This window comes from Mandrillus leucophaeus, unplaced genomic scaffold (assembly GCF_000951045.1).
Source record: "Mandrillus leucophaeus isolate KB7577 unplaced genomic scaffold, Mleu.le_1.0 Scaffold13, whole genome shotgun sequence".
In the NCBI taxonomy this organism is placed as follows: domain Eukaryota; kingdom Metazoa; phylum Chordata; class Mammalia; order Primates; family Cercopithecidae; genus Mandrillus; species Mandrillus leucophaeus.
This window is the reverse complement of record NW_012101254.1, coordinates 7,436,102-7,457,705: the sequence shown is the minus strand read 5'-3', so window position 1 is coordinate 7,457,705 and position 21,604 is coordinate 7,436,102. Positions and strand designations below refer to the sequence as shown.

Sequence of the window (21,604 nt, the reverse complement as noted above, 5' to 3'; positions counted from 1 at the left end):
GTTTAATTTACTACACAAGTAATTCATCATGTATGTTCATACATATTTTTACACTTAAAAATTCATATAAGCAAAAAACAGAAACAGATCATATACAATCCTGCTGCACAAATCAACATCTTAGTGAATGGAAAGCATTATTCCAGACTTACATTTATTTATCTATTGGTTTATGCTGAGATTTCTTGCCCTGGTTTAAGATACTAAATTTTTTCCATGCTCTGTTGAATACGATATTTGTAAATATGTTGCCTGACACAAAACAAGGCAAATAAGAAAGTTATTTGTAAATATATTGTGACAGATCATTTCGGGTTTTTTCATTTATGGGGTTAATAAATTTATAGTATATCAACATAAATTAATTTGTGTCAATTTACAGGAATGGTTCCCCAAGGTGAGGCCAGCTTTGCTCCATCTCTAAGCCCTGGGAGCTCCATGGTGCCGATGCCAATCCCTCCTCCTCAGAGCTCTCTGCTCCAGCAAACTCCGCCTGCCTCCGGGTATCAGTCACCAGACATGAAGGCCTGGCAGCAAGGAGCAATAGGAAACAAGTAAGGGGGCAGTTTTTATATATGAGCATCCTTGATACTGTGATAAATCCCTGATACTGATAAATGCTACAATGGTTGAACCTCAGGAACATTATGCAAAGTGAAAGAAGGCCGGACACAAAAGGCCACATATGGTTACATTTATATGACGTTTCCCTCTTTATATGTGGAGACAGAAAGCCCCACATAAGAACAGCCATGTTTTCATGGGCTGATTGTATTCACAGGCTAAGTAGAAGATTATTGGCTACTTCCATTTGCATAATGGAAAGAACTAAATTTTATATTATCAGCAAAGAAAAATGATTTTTAAATCTTATAAGTATCAAGTCACTTCTAAGGCAAATGTGTGTGCCAACAGTACAGAAAAGAGATCTAGTGTCCCCAACCTTTCCATCCTAACCTGAGCACATGTCAGAATATGATGAGCTCACAGCAGTAACAGCTTCCCTGGGACAGACATAGAAATGGGTACTTTTTAAAGTTTTTCTTTATAAGAACACTTTAAAATCTTATAAATCTGAAACCAAGAATGGCAAATGTCAGAATTCAATAGAGCTGAGTAGTAGGCACACAAGTTTCACTTTTCCCGGTGTATTTAAAGACTTTATAACAATAACAAAAGTTTTTAAGGCTTACCCCTTTTTAATCTCTAGATTTTTAGTGACCTTGACTTACCCATCTTGCTTAGAATTATCTCACTAAAGTCTTTTTTTTTTTCCCTAAATCCTGGCTGCTGAACTTTTCACACATCACTTTGAGTTTTATAAGGATTTTAATTTGGTTGTGTCTTAGCTCTAATGACAGGGAAGCTGTCTGATCTGACAACATAATAAGTAAGGCAGTTAAAGTTGAAAACACAAGACTATATTCTTCTAAAGTTCATTGAAAGGTGAGAGAAAATCTTCATGTTAGAGAACTGTGTAAGTCTCAATGAAGACCATGTATAAATTAGGTAGAAATGGAACTGTATCTGTAATATAGGAGGAATTTAGTCTCCTAATGTATTCCAATCCCAACTTCCTAAACTCACTCTGGATTTTGTGACCCATCATTATAATCACTACCTTACAGGCACTCTGACTCCCTTGCCCAGCTCTCCCTCTGTTGCACTTATGCCTGGCAAAATTCTCCCTAATGAAATCCAACTAAACTCTTACTTTGTACCTCCATCTAATCATCGAAATATGGCTTGGGGAAAAAAAAAAACAGTCATGCTGACATGTCTCAATAACCTATTTCTCTGCTCCCCTTTACAGTTAAATTCCTTAAAAGATGATACCCTATCCACTTCCCCTACTCCTACTCCTTGTTGAACTAATCAGGCTTTCATTCCTATGATTCCACAAAAAAGTGTTCTTGTCAAGATAGTTAAATGTCCTCTTCAGTGCCAAAAGCAATGCCCATCAGTAGCATTTGACATATTTGAGCATTATTCTTTCTTGAAGCTCTTCATTTGGTTTCTAGAACAACTCTCTCGAGAAAAGTGACTCTCCTCCTATCACTTAGTCTCCTTTAGGATCTTTCTCATCTCCATGACCTCCATTTGAGGGCCCCAGAGTTGATTCTAGGACCTCTTTCCCATACCCACTCCCTCCTTTGGTTACATCACCCATCTTACTATTGTCAATGCCTGTTTCTATATTTGACTCCCAAATTTAAACCTCCAGTGCAGATGGCTTTCCTGAACACCATACTGTATATCCAGCTGCCCAACCAATATCTCCACTTACAAATCTAATAGGCATCTCACACTTAACATGATGAAAACTAAAGTGATATTTTCACCAGACCTGCTCCTCTGGGTTACTTTTTCCCATTTCAGTAAATGACAACTCCATGTTCCACTTGTCCAGAAGAAAAGTCTTTCTCTTTCTCACATCACATCGGCAAATCATGTCAGCTTCTTAACACCTCTCTCTTCTTACCAATTCCACTTGTGCACCTTAGTGCAAGCCACAATCATCTTTTCCCTGGGCCATTCCAGTAGCTTCCTCTCCTGCTTCCACCCTTGTTGCACCATCATTTAATCTCCACATGGTAGCCAGAGCCATGCTTTTAAAACGTGAGGCAAAGTATGTCAGTCCTTTACGCACAACTCATCCAGTAGCACCCCATCTTACTCAAAATACAGAATAGGGCCCGTAAAACCCCACATCATCTTGTTCCTGGATACCTCTCTGATCCCATCTGTTATTCTCACTGCTCACTCTGCCACACTGGCTTCCTTTTATCCTTCTGCTCCTCAGATGTGCTAAGTACACTGCACACTCAGGATGTTTGCATTTTTTAATCTCTCTGCTGGAATGTTCTTCCCTCAGTGGCCACATGGTTTGTCTCTCACACTTCAAGTCTTTCCTTAAATGTCACTTTGTTAGAAACAGACGTTAAATGTCACCTTATTACACTTCCCTGGCCATCATTTATGAAATAATAGCATTTTCTACCCCTGGCGCCTCCTTTCCATTCTTTTTTTTTTTTTCATAGTGATTAACACTTGACATACTGTGCGATAGTCTATTTATTTGTGATTTTTCTTCTCCATCTAGAATATGAGCATCATAAGAGCAAGGACTGTATTTTGTATTACTTCTGTGTCTCCATCGTCTGGAATAGGGAGGCCCTTTATCTACATCTGTTGAATAAATGAGTGCAAATACTCCCTAAGTCAATGTCTTGGATTCAGATTCAAATATGGATGTAGGTTTTTGTTGTATTTTAGTAGTTTTTGCAAACTTTGACTTTCCAGATCATTTGGGAAAGAAAACAGTTACCATCAACTCTTGAAACACTCACACTTGTTCATTTGGTTCATATGCAGAAGTTTATTAGTCAACATAAGCATTGTGTATTAGCGTATATCACCTGGAGACGGTGACCGCTCACTATCTCTGTCACACAACGCAAGATACCATGAGGAACACTGAAAACCCCTGCTGCCAATTAGCGAAGAATCTAGTTGGTGAGGGGGCAGTTCAGAGAGAATCAAAACATGAAACGGTCAGAGAACCATTAAGTAGAATGATGTAATAGAGTTCAGAGGTAGTACAATGTAATTCTTTTTCATTATCTCTCTGGTGGCAAGAGAAAGAAATGGTTAAACAAACGTGTGTGTCCTGGAACTGGGTAGTGCTTCTGTGTAAGGCTGGTTGATGGGAGAATCCCATTGCTTATTAGCATTTTAAAGGATAAGAAGTCCTGTTGTTTAACCTTTTGTTTCTCAGACTTATTAGACCAGGGACTCCCCTGCTTGTTAATACCTGTAATATCTGTGGAACCCACTCTGGGTCAGAGTATTCATCCTTCTCTTTTTCCCATCATTTAGTGACTACCAAAGACCTAGTGCTACCCTGAGAAAACTGTGATAGCTGCTACAAAGCAGACAGGAAAGCAGAGTGAGGAAGAGGGCCTGTGAGTGTTGGACTTTAGGTGCCAGTGAACCCAGATGTCTTTCTAGGACCTGGGACAGTGGTTGCAGCTGCAGAAGAGCTTGGTCTTCTTCCCTTAATGGAAGATGCCAAAATGGAACTATTGGCAGGAGCAATTTGAAAGAACTTAAACTAATATACAGTCCCAAATATTAATTTGAAAGGATATTAAGCCCTAAATTTTTTTCCGTACGTATGACATCATTGCAGTCCTTGAAGCTTCCAGATGCATTAACTTACATAGCTTTGCTCCTCCACAGTGGTGACTTATGTATCAATTGACAAATGAGTACTGTCTTAGGCAGAAATGTTCTCATTAGAAAATAGGCATAGAGGCTGGGTGCAGTGGCTAATGCCTGTAATCCCAGCACTTTGGGAGGCCGAGGCAGGTGGATCACCTGAGGTCAGGAGTTTGAGACCAGCCTGACCAACATGGTAAAACCTGCCTCTACTAAAAAAATAAATAAATAAAAAATTAGCTGGGTGTGGTGGTGCATGCCTGTAATCCTAGCTACTTGGGAGACTGAGGCAGGAGAATCGCTTGAACCCGGGAGGCGGAGGTTACGGTGAGCTAAGATTGCGCCACTGCACTCCAGCCTGGGCAACAAGAGTAAAACTCCGTCTCTGAAAACAAAAGGCAATAGACATAGATTAATAGGCTTTTTTCTCACCTTTAGTTGTAGGAACACTGCCCCACAAGCATACACACTGTGCAGACATTAATGGTCCACAGGTGTATTACTGACTATTTCCTAGGCATATAATTTTCTGTGGGCATCTGTGTTTTATAATTACTTGGGGGAAAATTCTGTACTTTTCTTCAGACATGATAAATAGGCTGTTTCTTGGCCTGTCAATGCAGTATGATTACCTTAGTCTACTAGAAACTGTAAATGTCAGTATATCCTTCTTAACACTAAGAGCTGGCAAGGAATAGATAAACTATTGATGGGGAAAATTATTTTTAAAATCAAATTCTATAGAATTAACATTAAAATAGGTGGAATTTTACCAGCAGTTTATTGTTAACAATTAATATATAATCATAAAATATTTGGTGTTTATAGAACTTAGGAAAGACAGAATTAATATCATTATCCTTTAGATTTGTATGTCTGTATCACTGAAAATTTTCAGGGTTCAAATACAAAGTGTCAAGTTGAATTTACGTGGAGTTTATTGCTTACTATTCTACTTCCTAATAGAGACTGATTTTACAGTTGAGATCTTTGGCATAACAACAGTCCAGAACTTGGCCGTGAAGAAGGAAGTCAATAAAACAGGCTCTCTGAAAAACATAAGTGCTTACGTATTTTTCTTCCTAGAAAAGACATGAAGCTATGTTCAGGCCTGGTAAGACCTTGGAAGTCTTTAAAAGGATTGAATTTGCCACCTAAAAACATTTGGTTATATACATCTGGTTTCCTCTTAATTTGTAGCATATTGAAAGCGACCACAAGCTAAAACATTGAGAAGTGACAACAAGCTAGGATATTGAATAAAGGCTCTCAAATTTTAGTGTGCCTGAGTAGTTAAAGATGGATCTTTCTATACTCACCCCTGGAAAATGTGATTCACCAGGGTTTGAGTAAAACCTGAGAGTCTTGATTGTCAATGAGTCCCAGGGTATTCTCTTGTAGATTATCTCTGCGCTACACTTCAAAAAATTTATGCCACTTCACTGGCACAGATACAATAAAACCAATTAGTAGGAAACAATCTGAACTGCACCATTTGACAGCACCAAATAATAACCCATGCCATACTTCATTTATTCATCAGGTATTTACTGAGTGCCTGCTATATGTCACGTGTTAATAGAGACAAGAAATAAGTGGAACAAGATACCATCATTCCCCTGAAGTATTAAGTCTAAGAGGCTATACAAGCAAATACAATATAAGGATGCTGTCTTTGAATCATTCATTCCTGTGCTAATTCATTCAGTGAGCATTTGTTGAAGATCCATATATATATATGCCAGACACTTTGCTCAAATAGGACATTCTCTGTTTAGATAGGTAAATGTCAGTTACCTAGAAGATTTACTTACATGGAAAACTTCCTTTGTTAATTATTTACATGATTGCAGCCTATCATCTCTGATATTATGCCAGATAATTGTTACTTAAAATGAGTTCTTTTCAGTTATTTAATCCCTTTTGTAGACTTCAGAATGTATCTGAATTATATTAATTTTTATATATTTTAAGAAGATACAGTCATGCTTGCAATTTACAGATGTAACATATTTTATTTGGAAACAGGATCTAGTCACATTATCCCTTGTTCATGATCAGTGGATGTAATCTGGATTGTTTTTGAGTTTACAGTGTGTTCAGTCAAGCTGTCCAGAACCAGCCCACACCTGCACAGCCAGGAGTATACAACAACATGAGCATCACCGTTTCCATGGCAGGTGGAAATACGAATGTTCAGAACATGAACCCAATGATGGCCCAGATGCAGATGAGCTCTTTGCAGATGCCAGGAATGAACACTGTGTGCCCTGAGCAGGTAAGTGGCACAGCTGGCACACTTGCCACACTATATCACAGTTCATTATTCTGAGGAAAATCAGGTATGTTGACAGTTACTCATCAGAAACAGCCACACTTCTTTATTTATTCTTTCCCACTAACTTTTAATAATTACTGGCTCTTAAGATATACAATGAAAATTTTTGACAGACTTTTTTTTTTTTTTTTTTTGAGATGGGATCTCACTTTGTCACCCAAGCTGGAGTACAGTGGTTCAATTATAGCTCACTGCAGCCTTGACTGCCCAGACTCAAGGGATCCTCCTACCTCAGACTCCTAAGTAGCTGGGACTGCAGGCACATGCCACCCTGCCCAACTAACTTTTTTACTATTTGCAGAAACAAGGTCTCACTATGTTGCCCAGGCTGGTCTTGAACTCCTGGGCTCAAGCGATCCTCTTATCCCAGCCTCCCAAAGTGCTGGGATTACAGGTGTGAGCCACTACTCCTGGGCCTTGACAGACTTTATAAATAAGATTTTAGTTTCATGAGATTTTTAGTTTTTTAGATTTATTAAACAGTACATGGCTGGACGTGGTGGCTCATGCCTATAATCCCAGCACTTTGGGAGGCCAAGGCAGATGGATCACAAGGTCAGGAGTTTGAGACCAGCCTGGCCAACACGGTGAAACCCCATCTCTACTAAAAAAAAAAAAAAAAAAAATTAGCTGTGCATGGTGGCATGCACCTGTAATCCCAGCTACTCGGGAGGCTGAGGCATGAGAATTGCTTGAACCCGGGAGGCAGAGATGCAGTGGGCTGAGATTGCGCCACTGCACTCCAGCCTGGGCAACAGAGCAAGACTCTGTCTCAAACAAAAACAAACAAACAAAAAAACAGTACATGTAATATATTGTCTTGGAATACTCCTTTATATTTTGAACACATTTTCTTCATTTCTACCTTTTTTAATTCAGTAAGCATTTATTCAGTACTTACTGTGTACAAAGATAGCCTTGTACATGCATATGTACAAGTTGGAGAAGACACAACATGAACAAAGGGGCATTTTAATCATAGGACAAAACAAGTGTGTTAAGAGATGGGTCATACGTGTTTCTGTCAGATGAGGAGTGTATGCACAGTTGACTACTGAGGGCTTAAAAGAAAAAAGCCCTGATCAAAAAAGCCATTATGAAAAAGTTGCCTAAACAGAATAGAAAAAAAACATTCAAGATTGGTTATCACAGCATGACCTAGGCAGGATAGGGGTTGAAAGCCTAATTAATGTTAAGGGGATATTTGTGTTATATTTAGAGAAGTAATGTGGTAAGCTTTTTGGATATGTTTCATGCCATCTAAGTGTGTGGAATTTATCCTGGAGCCTCTTACAGATTTTTAGAAGAGAATGACTAAATTCAAAACGATATTTAAGATTATTGGAATAACTCCCTATAGTTGCTATTCTCGTTATTCATATCGGTAACCACATAGTACACCATAGTAAGTAGACTGTTACCATGCAGCCATCATTTATAGCAAATCATAAAAATATATAAACACTGATTACCCTTTTTATCTTCAAGTGATATAATATACACCTCTATACATGAGGTGATGTAATATATGTATGTATAGAGGTATAATATAATGTAGAGAGGGGTATATAATGTATAGCACCTCATTACAGTTTATTTCTATTTTGTCCCTCCTGTGCTACTGTCATCATACATATTATATCTATATATGTTCTATTCCCTGCAGTTTATTATTTTTTCTTTAGTCAATTATAAATTATAAATTTATAAATTCTACTTACAAATTTATAAATTAATTATAAACTATAATTGACTAAAGAAACTTTAAATAAAACCTTTTTTTATATTTACCCACATAGTCACCACTTTCAATTTTCTGCGTTCCTTTTTGTAGTTCTAAATTTCCATTTGGTATTATTTTCCTTCTGCCTGAGGGTCTTGCTTTAACTTTTCTTTTTTTTTTTTTGAGATGGAGTCTCGCTCTTTAGCCCAGGCTGGAGTGCAGGGGCGTGATCTCAGCTCACTGCAACCTCCACCTCCCAGATTCAACCGATTCTCCTGCCCCAGCCTCCCAAGTAGCTGGGACTACAGGTGCCTGCCATCACGCCTGGCTAATTTTTTTGTGTGTATTTTTAGTAGAGATGGGGTTTCACTGTGTTAGCCAGGATGGTCTCAATCTCCTGACATCATGTTCCGCCTGCCTCAGCCTCCCAAAGGTGTGAGCCACCGCACCCGGCCTTGCTTTAACATTTTTATAGTGCAGGCCTGCAGCTAATGAGCTTTTCTATGTCTGAAAAAGTCTTTCACCTTCATCTTTGAATGTTCTTTTCCCTAAACTCTAGCTTGGCAGTTTCAGCTTTCAGTACTTTAAAGATGTTGGTCCACTACAGTATTGCTGATGAGATATCTGCTGTCATTTTATCTTTGTTCTTCCATATATGATTGATGTTTTTCCCTGTCTAGCTGATTTTTAAGATTTTTCTCTCCCCCACTGGTTCTAAGTAATTTGCTTATGATATGCTTTGGTGTATTTTGTTTATATTTCTTATTCTTGGGGTTCATTGAGCTTCTTGATTCATGACCATATAATTTTCACTAAATTTTGGAAAAAATTTTTGTTGTCATTTTTTGGTTTTTTGTGGTTTTTTTGAGACAGAGTCTCACTCCATCACCCAGGCTGGAGTGCAGTGGCTCAGTCTCCACTCACTGCAACCTCCACCTCCTGGGTTCAAGCAGTTCTCCTGCCTTAGCGTTCTGAGTAGCTGGGACTACAGGGGTGCACCACCACACCCAGCTAATTTTTATATTTTTAGTAGAGATGGGACTTTGCCATGTTGGCCAGACTGGTCTCAAACCCCTGACCCAAGATGATCCACCCACCTCGGCCTGCCAAAGTGCTGGGATTATAGGCGTGAGCCACCACACCCAGCCAAATTTTGGAAAATATTGATCATTATTTCTTCAAATAATTTTTGTCACCATCCTCACTCCTCTCCTTCAGAGACTTCAATTGCGTGTATAATAGGACACTTGAAATTGTCTCACATTCACTGATTCTCTAGGTTTGGGGGGCAGTGGGATGAGGTTCAGTTATTTTTTTCTTTGATTTTAGAACATTTATATTACTGTAGCTTCAGGTCCACTAATTTTTTCTTTTGCAGTATCTAATCTGTTTATCCAGTGTATTTTTCATCTCAGACACAGCAGTTTTCATATGTAGCAGTCATATTTGGATCCTTCTTATATCTTCCATAACTCCAACATATTTTTCATATCTGTTCAGTCTTTCCTCTTGTTTCTTAAACAAATGGAATATGGTTGTTACAGTAAATGTCCTGATATTTCTCACCTATCAGTTCTATTATCAGCATCATTTTTGAATTGATTTCAGTTGACTTTCCTTTTCATTATGCATCATATTTTTCTGCGTCTTTGCATGCCTGGTAATTTTTTATTGGATGCCAGATGAATTTTACCTTGTTTATATTCCTACAAATACTCTTGAGCTTTGTTCTGGGAAATGGTTAGATTACTTGGAAAGTTTGATCCTTGCTTTTTTGTTTACTGTGACCAAAGCAGTATTTTTTCTAGGACTAATTGTAACCTTACCACCAAGGTAAAGCTATTCTAATATGCTATATGATACTACATGAATTATGATGTTTTCCACTCTGGGGGGTGAAATCAGGGCCTATTCCCAGCCCTGTGGGGACTTCGGGAATTGTTCCGTGTCATCTATTCAGGTGATTCTTTCCCCTGCCTCTATAAGCTGATTAGTACTGGGCTGCAGACTTGAGAGCCACTGCAGATCTATTCCAGAACTCTCTCTGATATTCTGCTCTGAGGATTCTAGCTGCATCCCCTTAACTCAGGGAGCCTGCCAGCCGCTGCCTGGGTTCCCTTTCTCCATGATACAGCCGGAAGTACGCTCCAGGCAATAGGCTGGGCAGTTGCCACAGTAGGGACTGCTGATCACTGTCCTTCATTGCCTTTGTCTAATGTCTTAAGTGCCTTTGTTTCACATGTTTTGTCTGTTTTTTTAGCTGATTGAGGCAGGAGGATAAGTCTGATCCCTGTTACTAAATCTTGACCAAAGTGTGAGTCTATCACTAATTAACATATGTATGTGTGAATTAACTTTTTATTAAAGTATCATATATGAGAATATAGAGAAAAGTGTACAACTCAATGGATTTTCACAAAGTGAACACACCTGAGTACCACTCAGATCAAGAAACAGAATGTCATCAGTACTCCAGAGGTTCTCCTTGTGTCCCTTACACACTCTCCACCCCGACATGGGGAACTACCATCCTGACTTGTAACAACACAGTTAATTGCTAAGCTTTTCATTTTTGCTGTGCTGCTCTTACTTTTCTGTCAGTGAGATTGTTTTTCATTGAAGAATTTAGTTTTCAGCTTAAACAACTAGCTTGTAATTTGATCTTATATTTATCTTTAATAGATAAACGATCCCGCACTGAGACACACAGGCCTCTACTGCAACCAGCTCTCATCTACTGACCTTCTCAAAACAGAAGCAGATGGAACCCAGGTCAGTAAGGAAATTCTAAGCCCAGAGCTGTCAAATGTACTCTAGATACACAGAGGATTGTGTAGCATCATTAAGAGCCTGACCTTGGGAGTCAGACCTGGATGTGAGTCCTGGCTCTGTTCTTAGCCGTGTCGTCCTGGGCATGTTATGGAGCTTTCCTGAGCTGCTGTATAACCACAGAACTAACATGACACCTGCTTATAGGATTGTTGAGAGGATTCAATGAGATCAGTTCAGATGGTTTAACTCAGTGCTTAGGATAAAGTGATCACAAATGATGGCCACTAATTGTTATTTTGTAAATAAGCACAGTGCTAAAAACTCATCTGTAATCAGAGTACCTCAGAAGATCTCAGTAAATTCAGACAAAACAGAGTGCCTGCTGTATACTTCACCTCCTAAGAAGTATGTTTCAAAACAGCATGAACAGCAAGGGTGGCCACTTTCCTATATTAACCTAATTTAGAAATTTTGGAGGAAGGGCTTAATTCACTTTTGTAACTTTGGTTGAACTTTAGTCTCTGTCTCTCTCTCTTTTTTTTTTTTTTTTTTGAGACGGAGTTTTGCTCTTTTGCCCAGGCTGGAGTGAAGTGGCGTGATGTTGGCTCACTGCAACCTCTGCCCCCTGAGTTCAATCGATTCTCCTGCCTCAGCCTCCCAAGTAGCTGGGATTATAGGCACCCGCCACCATGCCCGGCTAATTTTTTGTATTTTCAGTAGAGACGGGTTTTCACCATTTTGACCAGGCTGGTCTCGAACTCCTGACCTAAGATGATCTACCACGCCAGGCCGAACTTTAGTCTCTTAATAAACATTTTTAACACAGGGATTATGCCACAGATGGCAATAGGAAGACACATAATATATGTTCCATCAGCATTAGGTGAACTGTGGGGAGAAGTGAGGAAAGGAAACTTCATTTGTGAAATGCTTGTGGTTTGCCAGGCACTGTGCTATGCACTGTATGCATTATCTCATTTAAGCCTCACTGTAACCCTATGAACAAGGTAGTATTCCTTTTCTTCACAGATGAAGAAACTGAACATGAAGAGGTTTAACTACATGTACCATTCACAGTGTTAGAAAGAGGAAGAGCTGAGGTTCAAACCCAGGTCTTTCTACTGCCAGAGTCCACACTGTTTCTGCCATACCAGTTAGGGACTCCTGAAAGATAAAACACATCAATATATGCACATAAACTGTCACTTAACCAAAGAAGGCAGATTATTAAATTTGTTACAGGTAATGAAGCATAAGCATTCAAAGAAAGGAGAAATTGCTGAGATGGTCAGAAGAGCATTTTTGCAAGAGATAGAGCTGAACTGAGCCTTGAAGGACAGTTACCAAGGCAGAGAGAAGGAAAAGGATATGGTAGTTGTTGGAGGCTGGTGCAGACGTAGATTGAGAAGTAGAAGGAACTGGAAGTAGAGGCCACAGAAACAGGGAAATAGTAATATCTTAGCATAGTCCTGGGAAACCAAATCAACTAAAGGTAAAGGGTTTATCATAACTATTCATAGGAATTAAAATTGGTAAAGTGGCTTGGGGAAAATTTCCAGAGGCCTTGAATGCTAAACTAAGGGATTTGGATTCAACCCTGTGGACAGAAGAGTCATCCCTGAAAGGGAACATCAATAGAAGTCCTAGCGTAGACTTCATCTTGGGAAGAAGGTGAAGGAAGATGTATTGGCCAGTTGAGAAGGACAAAGATTAGAAGACTGGGTTCACAGTCTAAGCATTAGGAAATAGGACCTGAGTCCTCTCAAGGTAAAGAGAAGGCATTTTGGCCGGGTGCGGTGGCTCACACTTGTAATTCCAGCACTTTGGAAGGCTGAGGCAGGCAAATCATTTGAGGTCAGGAGTTTGAGACCAGCCTGGCCAACATAGAGAAACCCTGTCTAAAAATACAAAAATCAGCCAGGCTTGGTGGTGGGCACCTGCAGTCCCAGCTATTCAGGAAGTTGAGGCGGGAGAATCACTTGAACCTGCAGGCAGAGGTTGCAGTGAGCCAAGATCACACCACTGCACTCCAGCCTGGGTGACAGAGGGAGACTTCGACTCAAAAAAAAAGAAAAGAAAAAGAAGAGAGAAGGCATTTTAAGATCTGGGAGCTGGGCGCTGTGGCTCATGCCTGTAATCCTAGCACACTTTGGGAGGCCGAGGCAGGCAGATCACAAGGTCAGGAGATCGAGACCATCCTGGCTAACATGGTGAAACCCCATCTCTACTAAAAATACAAAAAAAAATTAGCCAGGTGTGGTGGCGGGCACCTGTAGTCCCAGCTACTCGGAGGCTGAGGCAGGAGAATGGCGTGAACCCGGGAAGCGGAGCTGGAAGTGAGCCTAGATTGTGCCACTGCACTCCAGCCTGGGCGACAGAGCGAGACTCCGTCTCACAAAAAAAAAAGATCGAGGAATGAAGAGTCTTCATTCACCAGGTGTTTGTGAAAGCCTCAAACCCACAGAGACATTACTGGGCAGCTTGACAAATTAGTTACACCCAAACGACCATGTTTTAAAGTCCCAAAGCCCTGCCCTGAAACAGTATTTCAACTGAAGTAAAACTTATGCCAGAAAATCTTCAGAGGTTAGGACTCAGCTTTCACATCAATCTTCTCACCTGGAAGAACTGAAGCTTCTTTTGTGTCACACTTTGCCTATCAGAGAAGTCATGACAAATATTAAGAAGTCCTTTGTGGACTGGTCTAAGACACCCCCTTTTAAGCAATAGTTTAAAGTGGCTGAAATGGGTTTTAGAGTTTGTTTAGTCTTTTCAGTTTTCTCTAATTTCAATAATACACTTTTTTTTTTTTTTTTTTTTTTTTTTTTTGAGATGGAGTCTTGCTTTGTCGTTGCCCAGGCTGGAATGCAGTGGCGCGATCTCGGCTCACTGCAATCTCCGCCTCCCAGGTTCAAGTGATCTCCAGCCTCAGCCTCCCAAGTAGCTAGGATTACAGGCGTCTGCCACCACACCCAGCTAATTTTTGTATATTTTTAGTAGAGACGGGGTTTCACCATGTTGGTCAGGCTGGTCTTGAACACCTGACCTCAGGTGATCTGCCCGCCTCAGCCTCCCAGAGTGCTGGGATTATAGGCGTGAGCCACCGTGCCCGGCCAATACACTTTTTTAATTTATTTGAGACAAGGTCTTACTCTGTTGCCCAGGCTAGAGTACAGTGGCACCTTCACAGCTCACTGCAGCCCTAATCTCCCAGGCTCAAGTGATCCCCCCACCTCAGCCTCCTCAGCAGCTGGGACTACAGGCACACACTACCACGCCCAGCTAATTTTTTTTAATTTTTTGTAGAGATGGGTCTCACTATGTTGCCCAGGCTGGTCTCAAACTGCTGGCCTCAAGTGATCCTCCTGCCTCAGCCTCCCAAAGTGCTAGAATTAGAGGCATGAGCCTCCATGCCCACCCTAGGCTATCTTTTTAAAAGTTGTATTTTTAAAGAAGCAGAACTTTCTAGTTTGTTTCATCATGCCTTTATCAAGAACTTTTTAAGAATTTGGGTACAAAAACACCTTATGCTCTGCCCCAGTGTTTCATATGTAGAAACATAAACATGAAATTTTATCTGTTGACTTTTTTTAAAATCAATGCCTAAAAAAGAACTATAGTTTGTGATCATGTGAAGTTTCAGTGGTAGAATTTTCTTTCTGTTGTGGCCAGTCATGAAATCTCTACTTGCTCCAGTGTTTTTGTATTTACCAGACAGCAGCTGGGGAGTTAGACAGAAATAGAAAGACACATGTACAGAAAGGGAGAAGAAAAAGATGAGGAGAAGAGGACTGGAGGAGTAACGGGACTAGCTGTACTGCAGAACTGGGATAGAATGGGGAGGAGGTAAGGCAGGAGGGAACAAGAAGAGAACCCAAAGAACAGAGGAGTGGGAAGAGGGATGGCAGGAGGAGGTAAGACAGGAGAGAACAGGAAGAGAACCCAGAGAACAGAGGAGCGGGAAGAGGACTGGCAGGGGGATCGTTGACCTAGGAAGAGAGGAAGGCCTGGTGAAGCTCTAGAAGGAAAGAGTCAGATGAGACGTTACAGACCACAAAGGCAGGGCGAGGGCACAGAGGCAGCTGGAGAGCAGACTGGGTGCGTTGGTGTGTTATAGACACAAGAGAAAGAGCCCAGAGGAGGCAGTAACAAATGGGAGCATATAGGGACTAGAGGCCACATTTGGGAAACTAGGGAAAGGGGAAGAGAAGGAGAGAAAAGCAGTGCAAATCTAACTAGAGATTTGATTCCTTAGGCACTAGGAAAGCTCAGCTTGGGAGCTGTCTGCCTCATCTGAGAGGGAGGAAAGTGGAGCTGTAAATGGATTAAGAGGATAGGAGACCAGGGGATAGACTGATGTCCAAATTTGATGCATACGACATTTGACATTTGGCTAATGAAGGTTGATGGAAAACAACTTTTATTCAATTAGGATAGAAAAGTTTTCAAAAAAGCTGGGTGTAACTAGCATGAATTAGTGATAAATGACCAAAAAAAAAAAATACACCACTAATCTAAACTACTTTATGACCTATCAAACAGGAGACACAAGTTTATCAAAAAGTTTGAGACACTTAGATGCCTTAGAAGGCATCTCCATTCCTGGTCTGGAACATTCACAAGTGTGGTATTAGCCTTAATCAGTTCTACGAACAACTTTTTAATAAGGCTGGTTGGTAAAGACTAACTTCTAGCTTTGTTTTCCCAATAGAATATGCTAGAACTGTGCAACTTTAGACATTTTTAAGGAATAAGTGTATTGTTACTGAAAGTAGTGAAGGGAAAATTCACACTGTTCTCAAGGCTAGTGGACGTACTGTTATTTTTAGCTCATGTGTTTAAATGGATTGTCTGTCGGGAAAAAAGTCAAATATAAAATTGTTCTAATGATAATTTGCTGTTATTCTAAAGCCAATATGTGAAAGAGCTGTGTAATAGTTTATATTTAAATACTAAAAAATCTTTGGACATTAACCTTAGATGCTGATGTCCTATTGAGTTGTGGTTTCGTTTTGCTAATACTGGTTGAAAGCCCTTAATTTTTCAGTGACGTCATAAAGATTTTCTATCCTACTGAAATCATCCATAGAATGGTTTTAAACCAGTTTTCTAAATACCACGTATTTTTTAAAACCTATCACTGGATACCCAGACTCTGAAACTGGGCTTCTCCCAATCTTGGCAACATTAGCAATGATACTCACTTTCAGTATTGATGGCAACCCTATAGGAGGCGTGACCATTCCAATTTTGATTTTATTTTTAAAGTGTGAACTTTCCAGAACCCTGAGCAAAATGAGTGCAGCGATTTTCTTTTTGTAGGACAAGAAGACAGAAGAGTTCTTCTCTGTGGTGACTACAGACTAGAGGAATGCTCTAGTGAGTTTCCACTTCAAGTAGTACCCACTCATAAGCCGGGGGGGCAGACCCTTCTGTCTAAACACATCTTTTATTTGTGTTCCAGCAGGTGCAACAGGTTCAGGTGTTTGCTGACGTCCAGTGTACAGTGAATCTGGTAGGCGGGGACCCTTACCTGAACCAGCCTGGTCCACTGGGAACTCAAAAGCCCACGTCAGGACCACAGACCCCCCAGGCCCAGCAGAAGAGCCTCCTTCAGCAGCTACTGACTGAATAACCACTTTTAAAGGAATGTGAAATTTAAATAATAGACATACAGAGATATACAAATATATTATATATTTTTCTGAGATTTTTGATATCTCAATCTGCAGCCATTCTTCAGGTCGTAGCATTTGGAGCAAAAAAAAAAAAAAAAAAAAAAAAAACAGGAGTTTGCTTTTGTCGGGAGATTGAAAGATGTTTTTGTTTCTTTCTTTGTAAAGGCCTTGGATATTGAAAAAATACCAAGGCAGAACAGTTGGACAATCTATTTCTTGAGCCAAATTTAATTATTCTTATTTTTATAATCAGTCATTGGCTTCTTATCTGGATGAAGGCTTTTGGAGGAGAACCAAAACGACAAGTTCCAAGAAGAAGATGAAGCTCCGCCTCCGCCGCTCAGTCCCAGCCCTGCCCAGGAAGAAGGGCCTGTGGGGCTTTGCCTGTGCCCGTCCACCAAAGGCTGTCACGTGTCTCGAAATCAGCAGCCCTCCCCATCCCAATCCCAGGCAGCTTGTGTGTACAATCAGCTTCTCTAGCAACTCTGTATCTGTTGGCTTCAAGAGAGTATTTTGCCTCCACATATGTACCCCTTCTCCTTTTTTTAAAGATGGATTTAAACCAAGATGCCTCCAGGAAAGAGGGCGAAATTAGTATATTCACAGAGGAATCCAAAAAATACAGTTTGGGGGAAAATGCAATAATTTTTGATGAGATGGGTGAAGGACAAGAAGTGAGTTCTGTCAATTATTGTAGATACAATATTCTGATTAAATCTGGAAAATAAAAGGCAGCCTGTTTTTTCTGCTTTTATTGTATTAACAGCTGAGGTAGGCTAAAGTTATTTAAAATAAAATTAAATTTATGATCCAAGTAGCTTATTTTTCCCTTTAAATCTCATTGTAAATATATTTGATTTCTTGTAGAAATTGATTTCCTTCTGTTTAATTTTATGCTTTTATTATACTCTTGATTTTTCTAAATTTGTGTGTGAAATATAACATTGATTGAATTGCAGTTACATTTGGTTAGTAATATTTCATTATTTTAATAACTGTGATGCCATGTATGGATTTACTTTGGGGTTCAAATCAAAATGTCACTGCCAGAAAGAGCTGTTCCAGCTGATCTAGAGCATACTGCCCTAGAGTGTCCCTGGGATCATCTGAACAGAAGTGCACAGGCTACTTGTACAGAGAAAAAATTAATACTCAAAGGAAATCTTCATTTTTTAGATTGACTTTGGGAATTTGAATTTTCATCAGTGCAAATATAAATTTCTCTATCCTGCTCTGAGGCTAATTGGTACCATATTTTCCCTTTGTGTCTTGTCACTCTGCCACATCCCATCTCATCCTGGCCTCTGAGTCAAGAACCCACTGAACTGACTTTCTAGTTCTAGAAGTTCTGCTGCAAAGCCAGGAAAGCTTGAGAAAGGTATTGTGGAAGAAGCAAAGGTAGACCCCCATCACTGACCTTTGTCTGCATTCCTGGGCCTGTGAATGATGACAGCACCTGACATTCTGCACCAGCTACCTCTGCCTCCATGGCAGAGAAAAGGCCATAAGAACAGTGGAAGAGGAGCATGGACTCAGACTTCAAGGAAGAAGCCATTTCTCCAGGTCCTTCCTTCTGCATCTCATCACCCCTAGTTACAAATAACTCCACTGAACAGCATCTATTCAGAAACTATACCGAATAAAAAGATTGGTGGAAGGGCTCATGTGGTTAGCAACTATGAAACAGAAATAGGACACTCAGTTACAAACATTATCTCCTTTAGTTTTTCAGAAAATGCATCCCTGATTTCATTCATTTCCAGCTTGAAAGCCAGCCATATTATCTAGTCCCTACCAAACTGCTCTAGGAGGTCATTTCCATTTTGTTGGTGATATTTAGACGCGCAGACTGCAGGAAGTTCACCTTTAACTTCAGCATTCCAGATGAAGTTTCCTGACTCAGTGCTTTTGCATAAGGAACTAGAAAAAAAAAGTGGTAAGGAAAATTGGAGATGCTAACATCCTCCCCCATCCCAACTGCACCTTAAAATATGCATGTCACCTTCAAGGTTTTATAATTGCACTGTTTGTTTTATGTATGTACAGATTAAAATTATTGCTACATTTGAGGAAAATAAAATTGCTTGCTTCTATGTAATTCCTGTCATTCCACAGGAAATTCACTTTCCCAGCTACTGAATAGAATTTGTTTAACAACCTCATGGGTTGCCTCTTCATTTACAGGGAAGAAATGAAATGTATATTCTGCAGAAATCGCCAAAGCCCAAATTAACTAGAGTATTATAAAAGGTTAATAAAGCATCCCTGAAGCCAAAGATCCTCAAAGTCATCCTAATTTGAGCTAGACCATTGAAATTTGAGAAGGTCAAACTGAAGTCATGATAGCAGGCCTTGAGGGGTTCTAACTGTGACATTGTCTGATGATTAAAGACTTCTAGGCCTGATGTTTCTTAACTCAGAAGATCTGGTCCAGGCAACACTTCATGGCCATAGATGCCATGTCTCTATCAATTATTGTTTTGTTTTGTTTTGTTTTTTTAATATATCAACATTTATCAATAATCGGTGTTGTCTTACTTGAAGAGTCTCCTTCAATGTGAGAATGCATTTTATAGGAATTAGGGCCTGTTGTTTGTTTTTAAAGCATCCTAAATCCATCAACTTGGCTAAGTAGGACTAGGGTGTAAGAGTTACAGAGGAAAGAAATGCAGCTCAACAGTTAAAGACAGATTTATTTTAGAGAAAATAAACCTGAGAGGGGCTTCTGGCTGATTTCCATCAGGAGTGCTTTCTCTTACAGAGTAAGAGTATACATTGGTTTTAGGGTGAAGGGGCTTATCACAAGCTTGGAATGTTTCTATGTGAGGGAGAAGTTTTATGGCGGGGTCGGAATGTCTGGGCGGAGGGGAAGTTATCTTGGGGCTGATGTCTTTCTAGCCAGAGCGGGCTTATCTTGGGGTTAGCATGTCTTTGATTAGGGAGGAGTTTGGAGTGTTTCTGGTTGGAGATGTTATTTGTGGTTTATGGTTGTGCTGACCTTAGCCATTAGGCTGATGCCCTTTGGGTTTAGGTGGTTTTTGATTAAGGTGAATTTTAGAATGAGGGGCTTGTCCAAGATGGCGATGTTCCTGCTGTGTCATAGGGTAAATGTGATTCCAGAGGGCTCAAGGAGGGTGTACTTCCCACACACATTCCTAGACCTAAATTTACACAGATTTGGTAACTGTTAAGTCATATTTATGGGGGACAAAACCTTTTTTTTCCACAGTTGGGATAGGTAAAAATGAAACTTCCCTTAGAGGAGGCTGAACATTGATTTAAAGTTATCCTGAGATATAGGAGTGAGGAAAACAAATACAAACAATTGAGAAAAAACTGTGATTGTTATAAGGAAGTTTCACCTTTTTGGTTTCACCTAAAGTAGGTTCCATTCCTTAGGAAGACCTCAGAAATGGTCTAGACCCTAACAAAGAAAAAACAAGGACTGTTGTCTGCTTACAAAGGCAGTTGTACTGATTTCCTGGTTGACAGTAACTGCTCTTCCCAGAAGGGCACCTCCACTTAAATAAAATGAGTAATTCAGAGCAAGCTTGAGCCGTGACCATTCCTGTGCCCCTGAAGATCTTGATTTAATTAAGCCCATAAATTCTTTTTATTGGAGTAAACTGCCCAAGGAAACATGCCTCTGTCCAGAACCCTTTCTGCCAGCACTAAATTAATTTTCTTTCTATATTTTATTTTCATTGCCCCCAGAATTCTTAACAAGATTGAAGGAACACAAAGTTCTGGCCTCATTCACTCGTTCAACACATTGTATTGTCTTTATCTGAGGAACTAGGGATATGAAAGGATGCCAACAGGCATGCGCCCTGTCCTAGTGGAGCCTATATTCACATTAGGGGACTTAGACTGAGATAATCACAACTGGATTAAGTGGCACACAGGAGAATTCCAAGTAGGAATTTCTAAGCAGGGCCTCGTCTGGAGGTGAAGGCAGGTTCCCTTGAAGCAATGGCATTCAAAGTGAGGTTTGCAGGTGATGAGGAAGTAGCTCAGTGGAGAGCCAGTGAAGAGTTGTGAGAGGCAGCATGTGGGAAGGTCTGGAGACAGGGAGGAGCCCCAGAGAGCTGCTTGTTTTAAGTTGTTAACTAGCGCTCTCCTGAGCTGGCATCTACATTAGAGTTATGTCAGCCCGTGGCTCCAGGAGATATAGCACTAGACATTGGGATCCTCACTTGGAAATTGTTTCAGCTCATACCTAAAGTCTTTTCCACAACTAGCCCTGTCCTGCCAGAAGTACAGGCTTCTATGTCTTCTACACAGTAGTCTGTAGCTGGTGACAGTATTAAAAGTACTCAGAGATAATAAATTTGTAATAATTTCTAAAATACTTTTCTGCACATTATCTCATTTAATCCTCTGCTGTCGTTGTAGAGCGTTGTTAGAAAACAAGCTCTAGGCTGGTTGCGGTGGCTCACGCCTGTAATCCCAGCACTTTGGGAAGCCGAGGTGGGTGGATCACCTGGGGTCAGGAGTTCAGGACCAGCCTGGCCAACGTGATGAAACCCTGTCTCTGCTAAAAATACAAAAAATTAGCTGGGTGTGGTGGCGTGCGCCTGTAATCCCAGCTACTCAGGAGGCTGAAGCAGGAGAATTGCTTGAACCCAGGAGGTGGAGGTTGCAGTGAGCCAAAATCACACCCTTGCACTCCAGCCTAGAAAAACAAGAGCAAAACTCTGTTTGAAAGAAAAAAAAAAAAAAGGCCAGGTGCAGTGGGTCACGCCTGTAATCCCAGCACTTTGGGAGGCCGAGACAGGTGGATCACGAGGTCAAGAGATCGAGACCATCCTGGCCAACATGGTGAAACCCAGTCTCTACTAAAAATACAAAAATTAGCTGGGTGTGGTGGCG

The 21,604-nt window shown here is 40.4% G+C and overlaps 1 protein-coding gene across 1 annotated transcript in view; it reads left to right on the top strand.

The window, feature by feature from the left end:
- The window catches only part of NCOA1 (nuclear receptor coactivator 1), a 224,037-nt gene extending 205,143 nt beyond the window's left edge, over nucleotides 1–18,894 (top strand). The window contains exons 19-22 of the mRNA XM_011972701.1: nucleotides 383–554; nucleotides 6,316–6,499; nucleotides 10,965–11,054; nucleotides 16,519–18,894. Of these exons, the coding sequence (XP_011828091.1) occupies nucleotides 383–554; nucleotides 6,316–6,499; nucleotides 10,965–11,054; nucleotides 16,519–16,689 (617 nt within the window). The 3' untranslated portion in view covers nucleotides 16,690–18,894. The remainder of the gene's footprint in view (nucleotides 1–382; nucleotides 555–6,315; nucleotides 6,500–10,964; nucleotides 11,055–16,518) is intronic.
- The last annotated feature ends 2,710 nt before the right edge of the window (nucleotides 18,895–21,604 follow it).